Consider the following 17072-nt stretch of genomic DNA (forward strand, 5'->3'; position numbering starts at 1 on the left):
TCCTGCGGAAGCTCCCACAGACTCTCACCCATACATTACCTATGCTCAAAGGCATGTTAAAACACACTGAGGACATTTTCATAGACCCTGTCAGGGCAAGAATTATTACTCCTAGGGTGGAGAAAATATATAAGCTTGCACCCACCGACCCTACATACATCAAAGGCCAGTTACCTTTTGACTCTCTTGTAGTATCTAATCCTCGCAAGAGAGCCATTTCCCAAACATCAGATAAAGCTACTCCCCCCAGATAAGAAGTCCAAGCTCATTTACACCTCAGGAAAAAGAGTGGCGTCACAAGCAGCTAACCATTGGCGTATTGCCAATGCTCAAACTTTACTGCCTCATTATGACAGGGCTCACTAGGATGAGTTGGAGATACTCGTGCAGTTCTTACCAGACGAACATAAGACTAAGGCTAACAACCTTATTCAAGAGGTTAAGCTCATTACATACATCTATCAGGGTGCCCTAGATGCGACAGACACTGCAGCCAATTCAATTAACACCAGTGTACTATTACGAAGGCATGCTTGGTTGAGAATTTCAGGTTTCAAACCTGAGGTGCAAGCCTCCATCCTCAACCAACCCTTTGATAAGAACATCTCTTTGGACCAGCAGTGGACACCTCGCTGGAAAGAATTAACAAAGATACAGAGGTAGTAAAGTCCATGGGGGCTTTGCAGTCACCCACCAATAGGGGTTCCTTTCGCCGCTTCTTTTATAGAGGTACAAAGGTAATCAATCCCCCTCACCAAGAGGTTATTTCAGAGGAGGTTTTAGAGGAAACAATGGTAAGGGAAGAAGCAGAAGTTACTCCACACGCTCCTCACCCACCGGCAACAAACAGTGACTTCCATCCCATACCCCCGATCATTCCACTCCGGTCTGGAGACGTCTCTCCCAGTTTCTCCCTCCCTGGAACTCCACTTCAGACACATGGATACTGCAAATTAACCAACATGGTTACTGCCTGCAACTTACAGCCAATCCCCCAAATATCCTTCCAACACCACATGCAATGTCGTTGGAACACCTTTCACCCTTAAAGCAAAAGGTTCTCTATCTCCTAGAAAAACACGCCATCGAACCAGTCCCATTACAATACCAAGGGAGGGGGTTATACTCCCTGTACTTCTTAATTCCCAAGAAGGATGGCTCTTTAAGACTTATATTGGAGCTCAGACAACTAAATCTCTACATCCAATCAGGCCACTTTCATATGGTGACACTTCAACAGGTTTTTCCCGCTTCTTCAGCAAGGTGACTTTCTGTCCACTCTGGATCTGAAGGACGCCTATTTCCATATTCCCATTCACCCCGGTCACCGTAAATATCTCAGATGTGTGGTAAACGGCCAACATTATCAATTCAAAGTCCTCCCATTTGGAGTGACTAAAGCTCCCAGGGTCTTCCAAAAAGCCTGGCAGTAGTCACAGCTCTTCTAAGAAGACAGCACATTCACATCTTCCCCACCTAAACGGCTGGCTAATAAAAGCCAGATCACAACAGAGCTGCCTATGTCACACTCGAAAAACAGTCAAACTACTTCACGACCTCAGGTTCACTGTAAACCTCACCAAGTCTCATCTCCAACCATCCAACACACGTGTTTCTAGGAGCCAAAATAAACACTCAGAAAGCCCTAGTACCTGTTGTACCAAAACCTCATTCTGCCTGTAAACAGGGCACCACTATGGGCATCACTTTGACCTTCCTTGGGAACATACACATAGCTGGCATCTGCAAAGCTGTCACATGGTTAACTCCACATTTCTTCACAAAATATTATGTGGATATTCTTTCAAGGGAACTGGATAGAGTTGGGCAAACTGTCATGTGGACTCCATTTCAGAGCTGTGTAACTTACACTTGCTAGTCACTGCTCAGGTGAATGCTGCTTTATAGTCTATGCAGAGCATGTGCATTTGCAACCACACATGCTACAAACAATCTACAATGTAAGCATCTGTTTATCGTATTTAGTGCTGTAGATTCAGATACGCCTACCCGGAAGCCAGTGTTTGATACAGATATCTTCAACTGACAAAATAATTTTTATAATACCCATGTTCACTATACTATCTTACTTGCTACTCCATACCTACTCTTACCCACATGTGGAAAACAATCTAACATAGGAGTCAGTTACCATGCGTGTTCATCACCAATAAAGAAGTCAACCATACCTTACTCCTTTGAAGAAAAACAAGTTGCAACAGTCTAGGCTCCACACTAAATGGCAGGGTTATGCAGAGCATGTGAATCTACAGCACCACATGTGACGCACAGATGCTTATAGAGTAAGTAACATAGTAAGTGTAGCAATCCTTTTCGCTATGCTGGATGGCCCCTTTAAAATCAATTTTTTTAAGGGTAAATTATTTTGTAACCTTGACTTTTATCTGTCACCTTCATGTTTAGACGCTCTAGAAGTAGATCACGCAGACGGTCACATTCAAAGTCCAGAAGCCGGCGGAGATCTAAAAGTCCAAGGAGAAGACGGTCTCATTCAAGAGAGAGAGTTAGGAGATCTAGGAGTCCATCTAAATCCAGGTAAAAGCACTAGCATTTTATATATTTTATTTGAAATGCATCATTAGGATTGTATACATGTTAGAACTGTCTTGATGACCGATTACTTGGAGATGCCTATGTTCATGAGAAGATCTGAATATTTACTAAATGGCTATTGGGGGTAGTAGGTAAGGGATGGAAAATAACTTAATATAGACCACTAATGGTTATCGAAATATCATGAAGTCTTTTAACCCTAGAGTAATGCAAGTTCAAATGCAATCATGAAACCGTATCATTATTGTGCATTGGTGGTTTTGGTTTTTGGGGCATTTTCTTGGGTTCCTGGGTAATCATAGGTAACTTGGCAATGTCATGTGTGGGCTGTTTAATATACCACTGTTATCCCATGGCCACATTACAATAGCACTCAAATTGGATAGCCAGTGCACTCCCTTAACCCCTTTGATGCTCATGACGAGCTCAGCTCGTCATGAGGCACAGTGGAGCTGTGCTTATGACGAGCTGAGCTCGTCCTGAACAATTTTATTCATAAAAAGACAGCACACGAGGGAAAAAGCCACATCAGCCAAGATGTTAAGGTGCCCAGAGGGTTGAGGGCGAACGGTAAAACCTTACTCCACGTGTTAATGGGTTTATAACTCCTACACAATATAACCAGTCCAAGCTTGACATTATAAAAAAGAATAGTTCTTAACCTCATGGCTGCTGATGACGGCCAGTGGCCGTCACGTACACCACCTTTGTAGTGCCCCTCCCGCTCAATAGAACGTTCCGCACTAGCGCTGATCGTTCGGCGCAGTTAAGGGGTTAAATGGAACAGTTAAAACTGAAATATAAACAAAAAAAGTTTAGTTTCTGAGATATATGAATTAATGGATAAACAAACTTGGCAACATTTGAGGAAACCAAATCATGGAAACCAATTTTAAGGAAATAAAAAAAAAATCGAAAATTAACGGAAACATTTTAAAGGAAAGATAATTTTAAGGAAAATTCGAAATTACATTAGAGTGTAGGGGTTGTGAGCTGTTTTGGGTTCCGGGTTTAATTTTGTGTAGGGGTGAGGTGGGTATTTTAGTGATCAGGAATGGGTGGGCTTTAGGGATGGTGAGAGGTTTTAGTAGTTAGTAATGGGTGGGGTTTAGGGATGTAGAGTGTTTTAGAGTTTGGGGATAGCTGGAGTGTGGGGGCAGACAGGTGCAGTTTAACGATGTTGATAGTTTTTAAGATTCCGTGGTGGGTAAAGTTTAGAGGTGATGATGAGGTTTTAGGGTTCAGAGTGGTTTTAGGGTTCAGAGTGGTTTAGGGGTCGTGGGTGGAGTGTATGACCTGAAAATGTTTTGGGGTTCAGGAATGGACGATGGGTGTTCGAGGCATATGGGCTGCAGACCACACACTATTGCATTAGATCACCATCTGGTGGTGGGCCCGGATGATTACACTTTGTTGTTGTCTTGGAAGAGTCTTTGTCTGTTGGATGACTCCTCCCTTAGATCGTAGTGCGCATGGGCATCGACTCCATCTTCAGATTGTTTTTTTTCCGCCATCGGGCTCGGATGTGTTCATCGTTTGGTCCTTTTAACGATCTCTTTACGAATTCATAAAGCAATCATAATACCATTGGCATCGTCGTCGACAGTGATTCCGGTTACCAGCGTCTAAGAGAGGCTTCACTTCTCGATTCCAGCGTTCGTCAGTTCGCCCAACTGCGCCATTGGGCCTTTGGCTCATGGAAAGAACACCCTTCAAGAAGTGCCCTCGGTGTGGACACAAATTCCCTCACACAGATCTTCATAAGGTTTGCAATCTGTGCTTATCTCCAGAGCATGAGAGTTGAGACTGTGAGGCCTGCGCTTCCTTCCGGTCCAAGAAAACCATCCGGGACTGTCTAGCTCAAAGTAATGGCGCAGTCATATTCATCGACACCAGACCTCATCATAGACGAGGATCCGATTGAAGTAGACGCCGAAGAACAGCAGCACAAACACATTGCTTCCAAAGCAGAGGATTCAGATTCTGGAGCTGAGAATCAATCCCAAGATGACTATCTTCCAGCTGGTCAACAGGTCATGAGTACAGGCGTCGACCCTGTTCACCCCACCATACCGGGACAGGCTTCGGTTCCACCTCCACTTTCGGGTCCAGGTGCACACCGACCAAAACCTTCCAACGACCCGCCTTCTGGCTCGGCAGCAAATAATATAAAAAAAGCCTCCAGTCGACTCGGGCTCGAGTCAGTCTGTCGGTCCCGTAAAGCAGAAGGTCCTTAAGCCAAAATTAACACCCGCACCAAAGCATCCTTCGGTACCGAAAGTGGTCGAACCGAAAGCAAGTTCGGCACCGAAAGAGGTTCCCAAAGCTACCAAACCAAAAACCACCCCAGTTCCGAAAAAAGTGGACCTGAAGACGGTTCCGGTACCGAAACCTACTTCGGCTCTGAAGGTAGATGAGTTTTAACGTACTCCGGGAACAAAAACTCCAGATCCAAAGAGCACGGATCCTAGGAAAAAGTCTTCTGAACTGAAACCAAAACCTGCTCCAAAGACAATAGACACTAATAAAGCTAAGCATTTTGGCCCCAAACCAGATAAATCTGCGCCGAAAAAGGATTTTCCAGTAGAAGAACTTTTTAAACCTGATCCAAAGCAAAAGACTCTTCATATTAATCCAAAGACTATGGACTATCCTAAACCACCGCCAGTTCCTCTAAAAAAGCATGCTCAAACTTCACCCATAAGGATTCCTTCACCAGAAGTAGAAATACCAGTAGATATTTCTCCTGTACATTCACCATCTAGTACACATAGATGAGGATGATGGGGATAGCTACTCATAAGAGGTAGAGAGTGAACATAACATGGACGACATTAATGACCCAGATGATATTCCTGGGCCATCTGGTGACCCATGGAAAGATTATAATGCACCAGATCTGCCACAAGGAGGATGTATACCTGTCTAGACCATCTCCCCCAGATGACACTATTGGGTTTATGCAGCTCATTCATAGAGCAGCCACTTTCCATGGAGTAGACTTACACACAGATACAGTGGAAGAAGACTTCCAAATGGGCACCCTAATGCTGTCACATAAGACCACAACCATACTTCCATTACTTAGTGGAGTGGTAAGACATGCACTGAAATATTTAAAGACCCAGTTAGAGCAAGGGTAATTAACCCCAGACTAGAAAAGAAGTACAAAGCGACTCCAACTGATCCAGCACTGATCAAGGACAGTTTTTCAGCGTCAATCTTTCTGGATTCACTTTGCCGTGCATATTCCGCGGTCTTGTGGTTGGGTCCAGGTTCGTAGTCTTTTCTTTGTTTTTTTTTTTTTTTTTGTAGCCCTTGTGGGCGTCGGCGTCACACCTCCTCGGGTGCATTTCCGGTGACGTCGGCATGCTTCCTGCGGAAGCTCCCACTCTTGGGTGCCATCTTCAGATTCTTTTTTCCGCGGTCGGGTCTGGATCGTTCCCGTTGGGCTCCAGACATTTTTGGAGAAAGTACTGAAAAGAGTGGAAGTCGGAGGAGATTTTGGAAGAAGACTAAAGAAGACCTCACAGAACATTGACGAGGAGAAAAGAAGGTGAAAACCTCGAATTTCGACGATCGTCGACGTCCACGCGGTCAGGTAGGCCTGAACGCACGAGGATGGACAACACGCCGTTCAAGTTCTGCCCGAACTGCAGGCACAAGTACGCGCAGAAGGACCAGCACCCGGTTTGCAACCTTTGCCTACCGGTAGAACACAGAAGCGAGGACTGCAGCGCCTGCGCCGTCTTCGCCCAGAAGACTCTTCGTGTGAGGAAGAGACAGAGGGTAGCACACGCCACCCTCGAAGGAAAATCCCCAACGCCATCGCTGTACGAGCTGGGGATGTCCTCGGAGGAGGAGGACAACGCTGCCGCCGAAGACGACAGCTGCACGGTCGTAGAGACTGATTACAAGAAGACTCCTGATAAGGTAGGAAACTCGACGTCCCACAAGAACATGAGACTGAGTCTCGAAAGTACGAGGCCAAGAGCCTGAAGGCGCCGACGCAGCGACACCTGCCGTCCGCGACCACAAGCAGGCCCAGCAGATCCTCGGAGAAGGAGTCCCTGGCGCCGAAAGCTGTTGACCAGCAGGAAGCATCGAAGATTGTCGCCGAAAGGGACCGATCGACGTCGAGGGAGAAAGACCCTAAAGCCTCGGCACCGTCCAAGGACCCGAAAGCCAGTTCGACGTCCAAGCCGTCGACGTCGAAAATCTCGCCGACGAACCAGGCGACGAAGAGAGGGGCGAACGTTCCGAAGCCGAGATCGCGGCCGAGATGGAAAGGAAGAGACGTCGGCTAGAAGCCGAAATGGCAAGCCTCTTGCAGCGGAGAAAAGATTTCGCCGCCGAGATGAGTACCTTCACGATCCCACACAAGACCAAGCATGCCGTGCTAGATCTGGTCGAAGAGGAAGAAGAACATGTCGACGAACATGTGCCTAGCGACGAGAGGATCGACGACCAGGAGGGTGAAGAAAATCCCTACGAGGATTACGGCTATGAAGACTAAGAGGGCAGTAGGTTGGATGCCGAGTCGGCCACCTCTGACCCACGCGAGGAGGATTACCTAGACGTCGACACCAAGAGCCCGGAAGAGGCGGTCGACTCATACCCCTCGAGACCCTCGCCGCCGGACGACATCGGGGCATACAACTCGGCGATACAATCTGCCGCAACTGCATTCAAGCTAAAGCTCGACGAGGAAAAGCAGAAAGCAGACTTCCTGCTAGAGACATTGCTTCCAACACAAACAAGAAGCCAGTTCCTTCCAATGCTCGAGAGCGTCTTGGCTCGGGGACAGGAAGCGTTCAAAGAACCCGCAACATGCAAGGCGGTGACTCCCAGAACAGAGAAAAAATAGAAACACTCCTCGAAGGACCCGGCCTACATTCGAGGCGAGGTTTCCGCTGACTCCATTATCACGGCCACAGCTAGGAAGAGGGCGAGCGTATCCACTACCTCGGGCCCACCACCGGATAAGGAGAGCAAGAGGATGGATCTGGTGGGGAGAAGGATCGAGAGAAATGCCGTCACCCACTGGCGCATGGCTAATTCCAACGCCCTGTTAAACAGGCACATGTACCAGATCAGTTGGTGAAGGACCTACCCCAGGATGCCAGGCAGAAGGCCGAAAAATTGATCGAGGAAGGGAAAAACACAGCCAATTCTTGCCTTAAGACTGCCCTGGACGGAGCAGACACCGCCAGCAGGCTCATGATGATGGGTGTCATGGAAAGGAGACACGCCTGGCTCAGGATCTCAGGGTTCAAACCCGAGGTACAGCACAGTATCCTGAACACGCCGTTCAACGGCGAAACGCTTTTCGGAGCGACAGTGGACGAGAAACTATGCCAACTCAAGAAAGATAACGAGACGGCAAGATCCATTGGGGCATTGCAGTTCAGGGGCAACAGAACAGGCACCCTGGCACGGAGGCCCGGCGGAAGAGGTGGAAACCAGCCAGGTACATCACACCAGGCTTTCCAGCAGACGCACCAGGCGGACTCGCAGTCTCAGCAAGGCACCAGAAGCAGTCTTGGCAATACCAGCCAAGAGGTCGGTCCTTTCGAGGGAGAAATGGCCGTGGCCAGAATAGAAGAGGGGGGCAGCAGCCCACCTCGAAGTGACTTCAGACACCCCCGGGTGCCCGACCACAGAAAAGATCCCAGGGGGCACCACGTATGAAGGGGTCAGGACGATCTAAAGACCTACGACCACATGACCCCAGTGGGAGGAAGATTAAAGTTCTATCTCCAAGAATAGAGAGAAATAACATCAGGCAAATGGATCCTAAACATCATCCAATTCGGATACTGCTTGGAGTTGGAGAGAAAGCCAACAAACAGAAAACCAAGGGGGAAGCCACCAGCAAGAGAACAGCTGGCGAGGCTTCAGGAAGAAGTGCAAGAACTTCTAAAAACAGGCCATAGAAAGAGTTCCCTTCAGGGAAAGGAACAAGGGAATATACTCGACGTACTTTCTAGTACCAAAGGTCGACGACAAGATGAGACCCATCCAAGACCTAAGGTTCCTCAACAAATTCATAAGAACACAAAAGTTCAAAATGACCTCCCTGCAGGAGGTGCTGCCGCAATTGCAGGTCGGAGACTTCATGGTCACGATAGACTTCAAGGACGCCTACTTACACATACCGATGAACGAGAAGCACAAGAATATGCTCAGGTTCGCAATCGGAGGCGGCCACTATCAGTTCACAACGCTGGCCTTCGGACTGAAATCAGCACCAAGGGTATTCACGAAGTGCCTCGCGGCAGTCGCAGCGCACTTAAGAAGACAAGGGATACACGTATACCCTTACCTGGACGACTGGCTGGTGAAAGCAAACTCGTACCAGAAGTGCAAGCAGCATGCACATACAGTGACGAGCACGCTCATAAACCTGGGGTTCTCCGTCCATTGGAAGAAATCATCAATGGAGCCGGAGCAAGTGAAGATCTTCCTGGGGGCAAAGATCAACACCTTACAGGGCAAAGTGTTTCCCAGCGAGAAGAGAGCAAGGGCACTGGTCAAGGAAACTCGCCTCTACCGGAAGGGACAAGCTCGGACAGTGAGGACTGCGAGCAAGATCATGGGGATGATGGCATCGTGCATCCACCTAGTGCCGAATTTGCGGCTCCGCATGAGACCCATACAAGAATGGCTCCAGGAACAATGGTCACAGGCTTCTGGCAGTTGGGAGGATCTTGTGGTGGTGACGCACGCAGTGCAGAAGGAGATGGCATGGTGGACCTTGGAGAACTTAACAAGGGGACAGCCTCTAACACTCCCAACTCCGACAGTGACCATCACCACGGACGCATCCCTTAAGGGATGGGGCACTCACATGGAGGAACTCAAAGTGAGGGGTCTTTAGTCGCCAGCAGATGCGACAAAGCACATCAATTACCTCGAATTGAAGACAATCTTCCTTGCACTGAAAGCCTTCCAGACAAGACTGTACAGGCAAAGGGTGTTGCTACAGACAGACAACACCACGGCGATGTTCTACATCAACAAACAGGGTGGAACACAGTCAGCAACGCTTTCGACGCTGGCGCATGAGATATGGAGGTGGGCCATCCCTCTCCAGATAGACCTGCTGGCCATACACCTACCAGGGAAGGAGAACATTCAGGCAGACTGGCTGAGCAGACAGACCTCGGCATCCCACGAGTGGGAGCTCAATGCTCAGGAGACAAGGAGGCTGTTCAACAGGTGGGGAACGCCATCAGTGGACCTGTTTGCAACACGCCAGAATGCGAAATGCCGAAACTTCGCATCCAGACAACACGAAGAAGGGTCCCTTGGGAATGCCCTATGGATAGATTGGTCCGGGAAATTTGCGTACGCTTTTCCCCCGATACCGCTGATACACAGAGTACTGAGCAAGTGCAGAGCGAGCACCATGACCCTGATACTGGTCGCGCCACAGTGGGCGAGGCAGACATGGTACTCTCAGATCATGGAGATGGCGCAGTGTGCACCCCACAGATTCGGCAGAAGAAAAGACCTGCTCTCCATGCAGAACGGAGAGGTGCTGCACCCAGAACCAGAGAGCATGAGCCTAGTAGCATGGCTCCTGAGGACATAGAGTTTGCACATTTGAGACTGCCAGAGAGCACCCTCAGGGTCCTTCGGGAGGCACGAAGGCCCAGCACAAGGAAGTGCTATGTCGCAAAGTGGAAGAGATTCACGATGTGGTGCAGGAGGGAGAGACTCCACAATAAAATGAAGGACTCCACGGTACTGAAGTACCTGACACACTTACTGGAGAAAAACCTCAGCTCGTCCTCCTTGAGAGTTCACCTGGCGGCTATAGTGGCATACACAAGGGGTGAGATGGGCAGAAGCTTCTTCACATCACAAGTTGTAAAGAGGTTCCTAGAAGGAGCAAAAAGGATTGCACCACCCAAGCGGGTGCCACCACCGGCATGGAACTTAAACGTGGTTCTGACGGAACTCATGAAGGAGCCCTTCGAGCCGCTTCACAAGGCCTCCTTGAAGATGCTAACTATGAAAACTGCTTTCCTGGTTGCGATTACGTCCTTACGCAGAGTTAGCGAGCTGCAAGCGCTAACGCTACAGGAGCCCTACTTACAAATACACAATGACAGGGTGGTGATGAGGACCGACCCACACTTCATGCCGAAGGTGGTGTCCAAGTTCCACATGAACCAGTCCATACAGACACCAAGTTTTTTCCAAAAACCAACCACTAGCGCAGAGCGAGCTCTGCACACCCTGGACGCCAGAAGGGCGGTCATGCATTACATTGAAAGGACAAAAGGACACAGGAAAACGAAACAGTTCTTTGTGTCGTTCGCCAACAGTTACATGGGAAAGGCAGTGACTAAGACCACTATTGCACGATGGATCGCGCAAACAATCCAACTCTGCCACAAAAGGGCAGGAGAAGAACTGGCAGAGGGGGCACACGCCCACTCCACTAGGAAAAAGGGGGCTACAATAGCCTTCCTGGCCAATACACCCATACAAGACATATGCCTGGCGGCAACATGGGCTTCGGTGCACACATTCACGAAGCACTATTGCGTGGATGTTCAGATGAACAAAGAAGCACAAGTCGGACAGAGGGTGCTCCAGCATATATTCAGAAACCAGAGCTCATGTTCCACCCAGCCGCCACGGAAATGAGAAACCGCTACGAAATCTATGCACAGCATAGTGAATCCAGAAATATTCACGCTACAAAACGAATAGTTTCTTACCTGTCGGTGTAGTTTTGCAGCTTGAAGATCTTTCTGGATTCACTAGCGAACCCACCCACCTTCGCCAGAAAGATGAGGCTGGAGAGAGAAGAGGTGGTCAAAAAAAAAAAAAAAAAAGGAAAATAGGAGAAGAAGTACGAGAATATAAGGACAAGTGGTAAAGAAATCATCACCTGAATAGAACATTGCCATTGCTTCGGAAAAGAAAGAAGCAGGGAAAAAAGAATCCGAAGATGGCGCCCAAGAGTGGGAGCTTCCGCAGGAAGCATGCCGACGTCACCGGAAATGCACCCGAGGAGGTGTGACGCCGACGCCCACAAGGGCTACAAAAAAAAAAAAACAAAGAAAAGACTACGAATCCGGACCCAACCACAAGACCGCGGAATATGCACAGCATAGTGAATCCAGAAAGATCTTCAAGCTGCAAAACTATACCGACAGGTAAGAAACTATTCGTTTATCCCCAAGGTTTCCTCGGACTTTCACCTAAACAAGCCAATTGTTTTAAAATCTTTCTTTCCAAACCCTAGACTTCAGCTGAGCTTGCTTTCAATTTCTTGGATGTCAAACGGTGCCTAAAATTATTTTTGGACAAAACCAAATCTTTTCGTAAATCCAATCAACTGTTTGTAGCCTACAGTGCAGGTAGAAAGGGGTTTACTCTTACTAAACAAAAGCATATCATGGTGGATATCAAGTGCTGTTGTTTTCTGTCATCAACAAGCGGGCCAAGCTTTGGCGTCAAAGATCCATGCTCACTTCACTAGAGCAATGTCCTCGTCTATGGCACTGTTTGCAGGTGTCTCCCTTCCAGATATTTTCAGAACAGAAACATGGATAACGCCGCAAACATTCACTTAGCACTACTGCTTGGACTTGAAGACTATGTAAGATGTAGCAGTGGGTCAAGCGGTTTTCAGACCACCATTTCAATAAAGATTAGCCTTTTTCTTTTTCCCACCCTCTTTTTTCTAACATGCCTTTTTATGTCTCGCCTGAGTCAGCGAATGCTTTGCTTTGCGAGACATTTAGTAGTGGGCTTTTAAAAGTTCTATTCCACACTTTTGCTGGCCTAGCGCTTGCGGTTACGCGCGAAGTCACCAGTTTTCGCACCACTCGCGTGCTTGTTTTGGTTCACTTTCACATAATCGTGGCACCCGCGCTTTACTTTTAATTTTAACCCGTTCCCAGCGTCGAACGTTCAGCGCCCAGTGCTGAACGTTCGAAGAACGAATGCTGGCCCGTCGGCCAACGGTCGTGCGCAGCACTGGGAAAGTAGCGCTCATGACGACCGTTGGCCGACGGCAGCAATTAAGGGGATAAAAGTAAAGCACGGGTGCCGCGATTGTAGCAAAAGTAAAGAAATAAATGTTTTTTTCTATTTCTTCACTTTTGCAGCAATCTGTGCACCGGTGCTTTACCTTTAACCATGAGTAAAGCACTGGTGCCGCGATTGCTGCAAAAGTAAAGTAACAGAAAAAACATCTGTTTCTTTACTTTTCCTATAATCGCGGCACCCGCTCTTTACTTTTAACATGGTCAAAGGTAAAGCACTGGTGCCTCATTTTCAATGCAAGAATATGTATAATTGGACTAGCTAGAACAGAATGCAATTGCACATGATTTTGGATAAGTGTTGATGAGCAATTTAGCAAAAAACACTAACTATGGGACGTGCTCATTTTGCCTTCTACTTCATAAACACGGAGTAATGTCTGAAATACATGATAAGAAGTGAAAAGTGTATGGTGTGTTAATAAACGAATGAATGAAATGTAACTGTCATTCAAAATCATTGAATATTTTCATAGAATAATTTGATTCCTAAAATAATTAACCCGCCCTCAGAAGGAGGGGGACTCATTTGTAAATGTATATCATAATGTAAGGTTGACGTTGGACCAAAATGTGAGCCCCAAGCCTGGAGTTCACCATCCTTCAATCTCGATTCAGAGAAAATTCTTAAGATCCTCGCCCATATTTAGGCCCCCAGGAGTCTTGCTGTTGAGTTTGATGATATACTTCGACTCTAACTGGCGTAATTTCTTTTCAATGTCGCCACCCCTTTTCGACTGCTCCACTGCATCAATAACAAAGTATTGCAAGTTGGTTAAGTCTTTGTTATGAATGGTGGCAAAATGTCGGGCTACGGGGTATGTTAAATCAGTATTGACAATAGCCCTTCTGTGCTGCAAAAATGCGGACGTGGGCCGGATGTTTCGTGCTGCCCACGTACCTTAGATTGCAAGTGCATTGTAGCACATATACCGCATTTTCGGTACCTTAAGGGGACCGGAGCTATTTCAAAAGGGGTTGTATATGTGGTGGTGTTGACCCCAAAAGTGCACGCCCGGCAAGAACTGCACTTGAAAAAACCATGTTTGGGGGATAGCCAGTTCTTTCCTTTATTAATTTCAGGGCTACTGGTGACTAATTCATTGCGCATTGAAAATGCGCGTCTGAAAGTAATGGTTGGGGCTTTGGGCATGATCTCCTTCAAAACTGAATCGGTCATTAATATGGGCCATTCGCGTCTAACAATTTGGCCTGCTGAACCCAGTGATGAGTCTGATTTGGTATATATATATATATATATCCATCCATCCATATCCTATGAACCCCTACCACTAGGCATCAAACAACCATGCCTCAACCTCTGTGTAAAACCCAACCTCAATGAGTGTGAAAAGTAGAGCCCCACACGAACCAATTTGAACCATTCAATCCCACCTCAAACAACTGGATAGCCAATAGGTCTCTCTTTTGGGACCTTATAAGTGTTAAGCCATGCAACCGTTGATGTGTTTGCCCAAAGGTTAATGTGCTGCATAACTAAATACTTATAAGGTCCCAAAAGCGAGGCTAATTGGCAATGCCAATGCTTGTTTATCATATAACTGAATGTCTTTGTTTATGTATATTTATTTATTTATTTATTCATTTGTAAAGCGCGGCACTCATCCCATTGGGATATCAAGGCGCTAAAGCACATGGTCCAGTGGAACAGAAAGGGTCGGGCTAGAGTTTCTTACATTTTGGGCAACAGGTGGGTCTTTAGTTTTTTCCGGAAAGCCAAATGGTTGGAAGTTAGCCGTAGGTCCAGAGGTATCCCATTCAATTTTTTTGCCGCAAGGTACCGAATAGTTTCTTACCTGTAGGTGTAGTTTTGCAGCTTGAAGATCTTTCTGGATTCACTATGCTGTGCATTATTCCGCGGTCTTGTAGTTGGGTCCGGAATCGTAGTCTTTTTCTTTTTTTTCTTTCTTTTTTTGTAGCCCAGGTGGGTGTCGACATCCCACCCTTTGGTGTATTTCCGGTGACGTCGGCACGCTTCCTGTGGAAGCACCCACTCTTGGGCGCCATCTTCGGATTCTTTTTTCTCGTGTTTGTTCTGTTACCGAAGTAATGGCAATGTTCTAGTAAGTCATTCACCGCTTTAACCTTCAAGGTTTGTTAGTTCAAGTAGTTGTCCATGTTTTTAAACCACCTTCCTCTCAAGCCTCATCTTTCTGGTGGAGGTGGGTGGGTTCGCTAGTGAATCCAGAAAGATCTTCAAACTGCAAAACTACACCGACAGATAAGAAACTATTCATTTTGCAGCGTGAATCTTTCTGGATTCACTATGCTGTGCATATACTTTGTAGCGGTTTCTTATTTTTGTCCGACTTGTGCTTCCTTGTTCATCTGTATATCCACCCAGTAGTGCTTCGTGAACGTGTGCACTGAAGCCCATGTTGCCGCCAGGCATATGTCCTGAATGGGTGTGTTGGCCAGGAAAGCTATTGTAGCTCCCTTTTTCCTGGTAGAGTGGGTCCGTGTCCCCCCTGCCAGTTCTTCCCCTGCCTGTATGTGGCAGAATTGTATCGTCTGTGCGATCCATCTCGCAATTGTTCCTTTAGTTACTGGCTTTCCCATGAAGCTCTTTGAGAAGGAAAAAAAGAATTGCTTTGTTTTCCTGTGATCCTTTGTCCTTTCAATGTAGTGCATGACAGCCCTTCTGGCGTCTAAGGTGTGAAGAGCTCGTTCAGTGCTTGTTGTCGGTTTCACCAAGAAGAAACTTGGTATTTGTATAGTTTGATTCATGTGGAACCCTGACACCAACTTCGGCATGAAGTGTGGGTCTGTTCTCATTACCACCCTATCATTGTGAATTTGGATGTAGGGTTCCTGTAACGTTAACGCCTGAAGTTAGCTTACCCTACGTAGCGAGGTGATTGCTACCAGGAAAGCTGTTTTCATTGTTAGCCTCTCTAGGGATGCTTTGTGAATTGGGTTGAAAGGATGTTTCATCAGTTCTGTTAGTACCAGGTTAAGGTTCCATGCAGGTGGTGGGACCATCTTTGGAGGTGCAATCCTCTTTGCTCCTTCTAGGAATCTTTTAACCACTTGTGAGGTGAAGAAACTCTTACACGTCTCCCCTCTTGTGTAAGCGACTATTGCTGCTAAGTGAACTCTCAAGTAGGATGAGCTTAGTTTCTTGTCTAGTAGGTGCGTGAGGTACCTAAGCACCGTCGAGTCCCTTTGCATCTTATTGTGCAGCTTCTCTCTTCTGCACCATAGAGTGAATCTCTTCCATTTTGATACATAGCACTTTCGCGTGCTGGGCCTCCGTGCCTCCCGAAGTACCCTCTGGGTGCTCTCTGGCAGTTTCAGATGCGCAAATTCTATGTCCTCAGGAGCCACGCTACCAGACTCAGGCTCTCTGGCTCTGGGTGTAGCACCTGCCCGTTTTGCATGGTGAGCAGGTCCTTTCTCCTTCCGAATCTGTGGGGTGCGCTCTGTGCCATCTCCATGATCTGTGAATACCATGTCTGCCTGGCCCACTGTGGTGCGACCAGTATCAGTGTCATGTTGCTCGCTCTGCACTTGCTGAGGACCTTGTTAATCAGCAGTATCGGGGGGGGGGGGGGGAAAGCGTAAGCAAATGTCCTCGGCCAGTCTATCCATAGGGCATTTCTCAGGGACCCCTCCCCGGGCCCCCTGGATGCGAAGCTTCGGCATTTTGGCGTGCTGCAAATAGGTCCACCGACGGTGTCCCCCACCTGTCGAACAGCCTTTTCGTCTCCTGTGCATTGAGCTCCCATTCGTGGGTTGCCGATGTCTGTCTGCTGAGCCAATCTGCTTCTACGTTGTCCTTTCCTGGCAGATGAATGGCTAGCAGGTCTACGTTGAGAGGGATGGCCCAAGTCCATATCTCCTGCGCCAGCTTCGAAAGCGTGGCCGATTGTGTTCCACCCTGCTTGTTAATGTAGAACATCGCTGTAGTGTTGTCCGTCTGGATCAACACTCTCTGGTTGTACAGTTTTGTCTGAAAGGCTTTTATAGCAAGGAAAACTGTCTTCAACTCCAGGAAGTTGATGTGCTTTATCGCATCTGCTGGTGTCCACAGACCCCTCACTTTGAGTTTCTCCATGTGAGCTCCTCATCCCTTCTGGGATGCATCTGTGGTGATGGTCACCGTTAGCGGCGTTGGAGGCTTTCCCCTGGTCAGGTTCTCCATGTTCCACCATACCATTTCTTTCTGCACTGCGTTACAACCACTAGATCCTCCCAACGCCCTTTTGCTTGGCCATTGTCCTTGTAACCACTCCTGCAAGGGTCTCATGTGCAGCCTCACATTTGGCACTAGGTGAATGCATGATGCCATCATGCCCATGATCTTGCTATCTGTTCTCACTGTCCGAGCTTGCCCCCTCTGGTAGAGCCTCGTCTCCTTCACCAGTGCAACTGACCTCTTCTCGCTTGGGAACACCTTGCTCTGTA

The 17072-nt window shown here is 47.6% G+C and overlaps 1 protein-coding gene across 2 annotated transcripts in view; it reads left to right on the plus strand.

Annotated features, from left to right (window-relative positions):
* The window catches only part of SRSF11 (serine and arginine rich splicing factor 11), a 252145-nt gene that overhangs the window by 179974 nt on the left and 55099 nt on the right, over positions 1–17072 (plus strand). For both annotated transcript variants that reach the window (XM_086953852.1, XM_086953853.1), the window contains exon 8: positions 2425–2556. In XM_086953852.1, the coding sequence (XP_086809978.1) occupies positions 2425–2556 (132 nt within the window). The remainder of the gene's footprint in view (positions 1–2424; positions 2557–17072) is intronic.

The sequence above is a fragment of the Lissotriton vulgaris genome, chromosome 1_1 (assembly GCF_964263255.1).
Source record: "Lissotriton vulgaris chromosome 1_1, aLisVul1.2, whole genome shotgun sequence".
In the NCBI taxonomy this organism is placed as follows: domain Eukaryota; kingdom Metazoa; phylum Chordata; class Amphibia; order Caudata; family Salamandridae; genus Lissotriton; species Lissotriton vulgaris.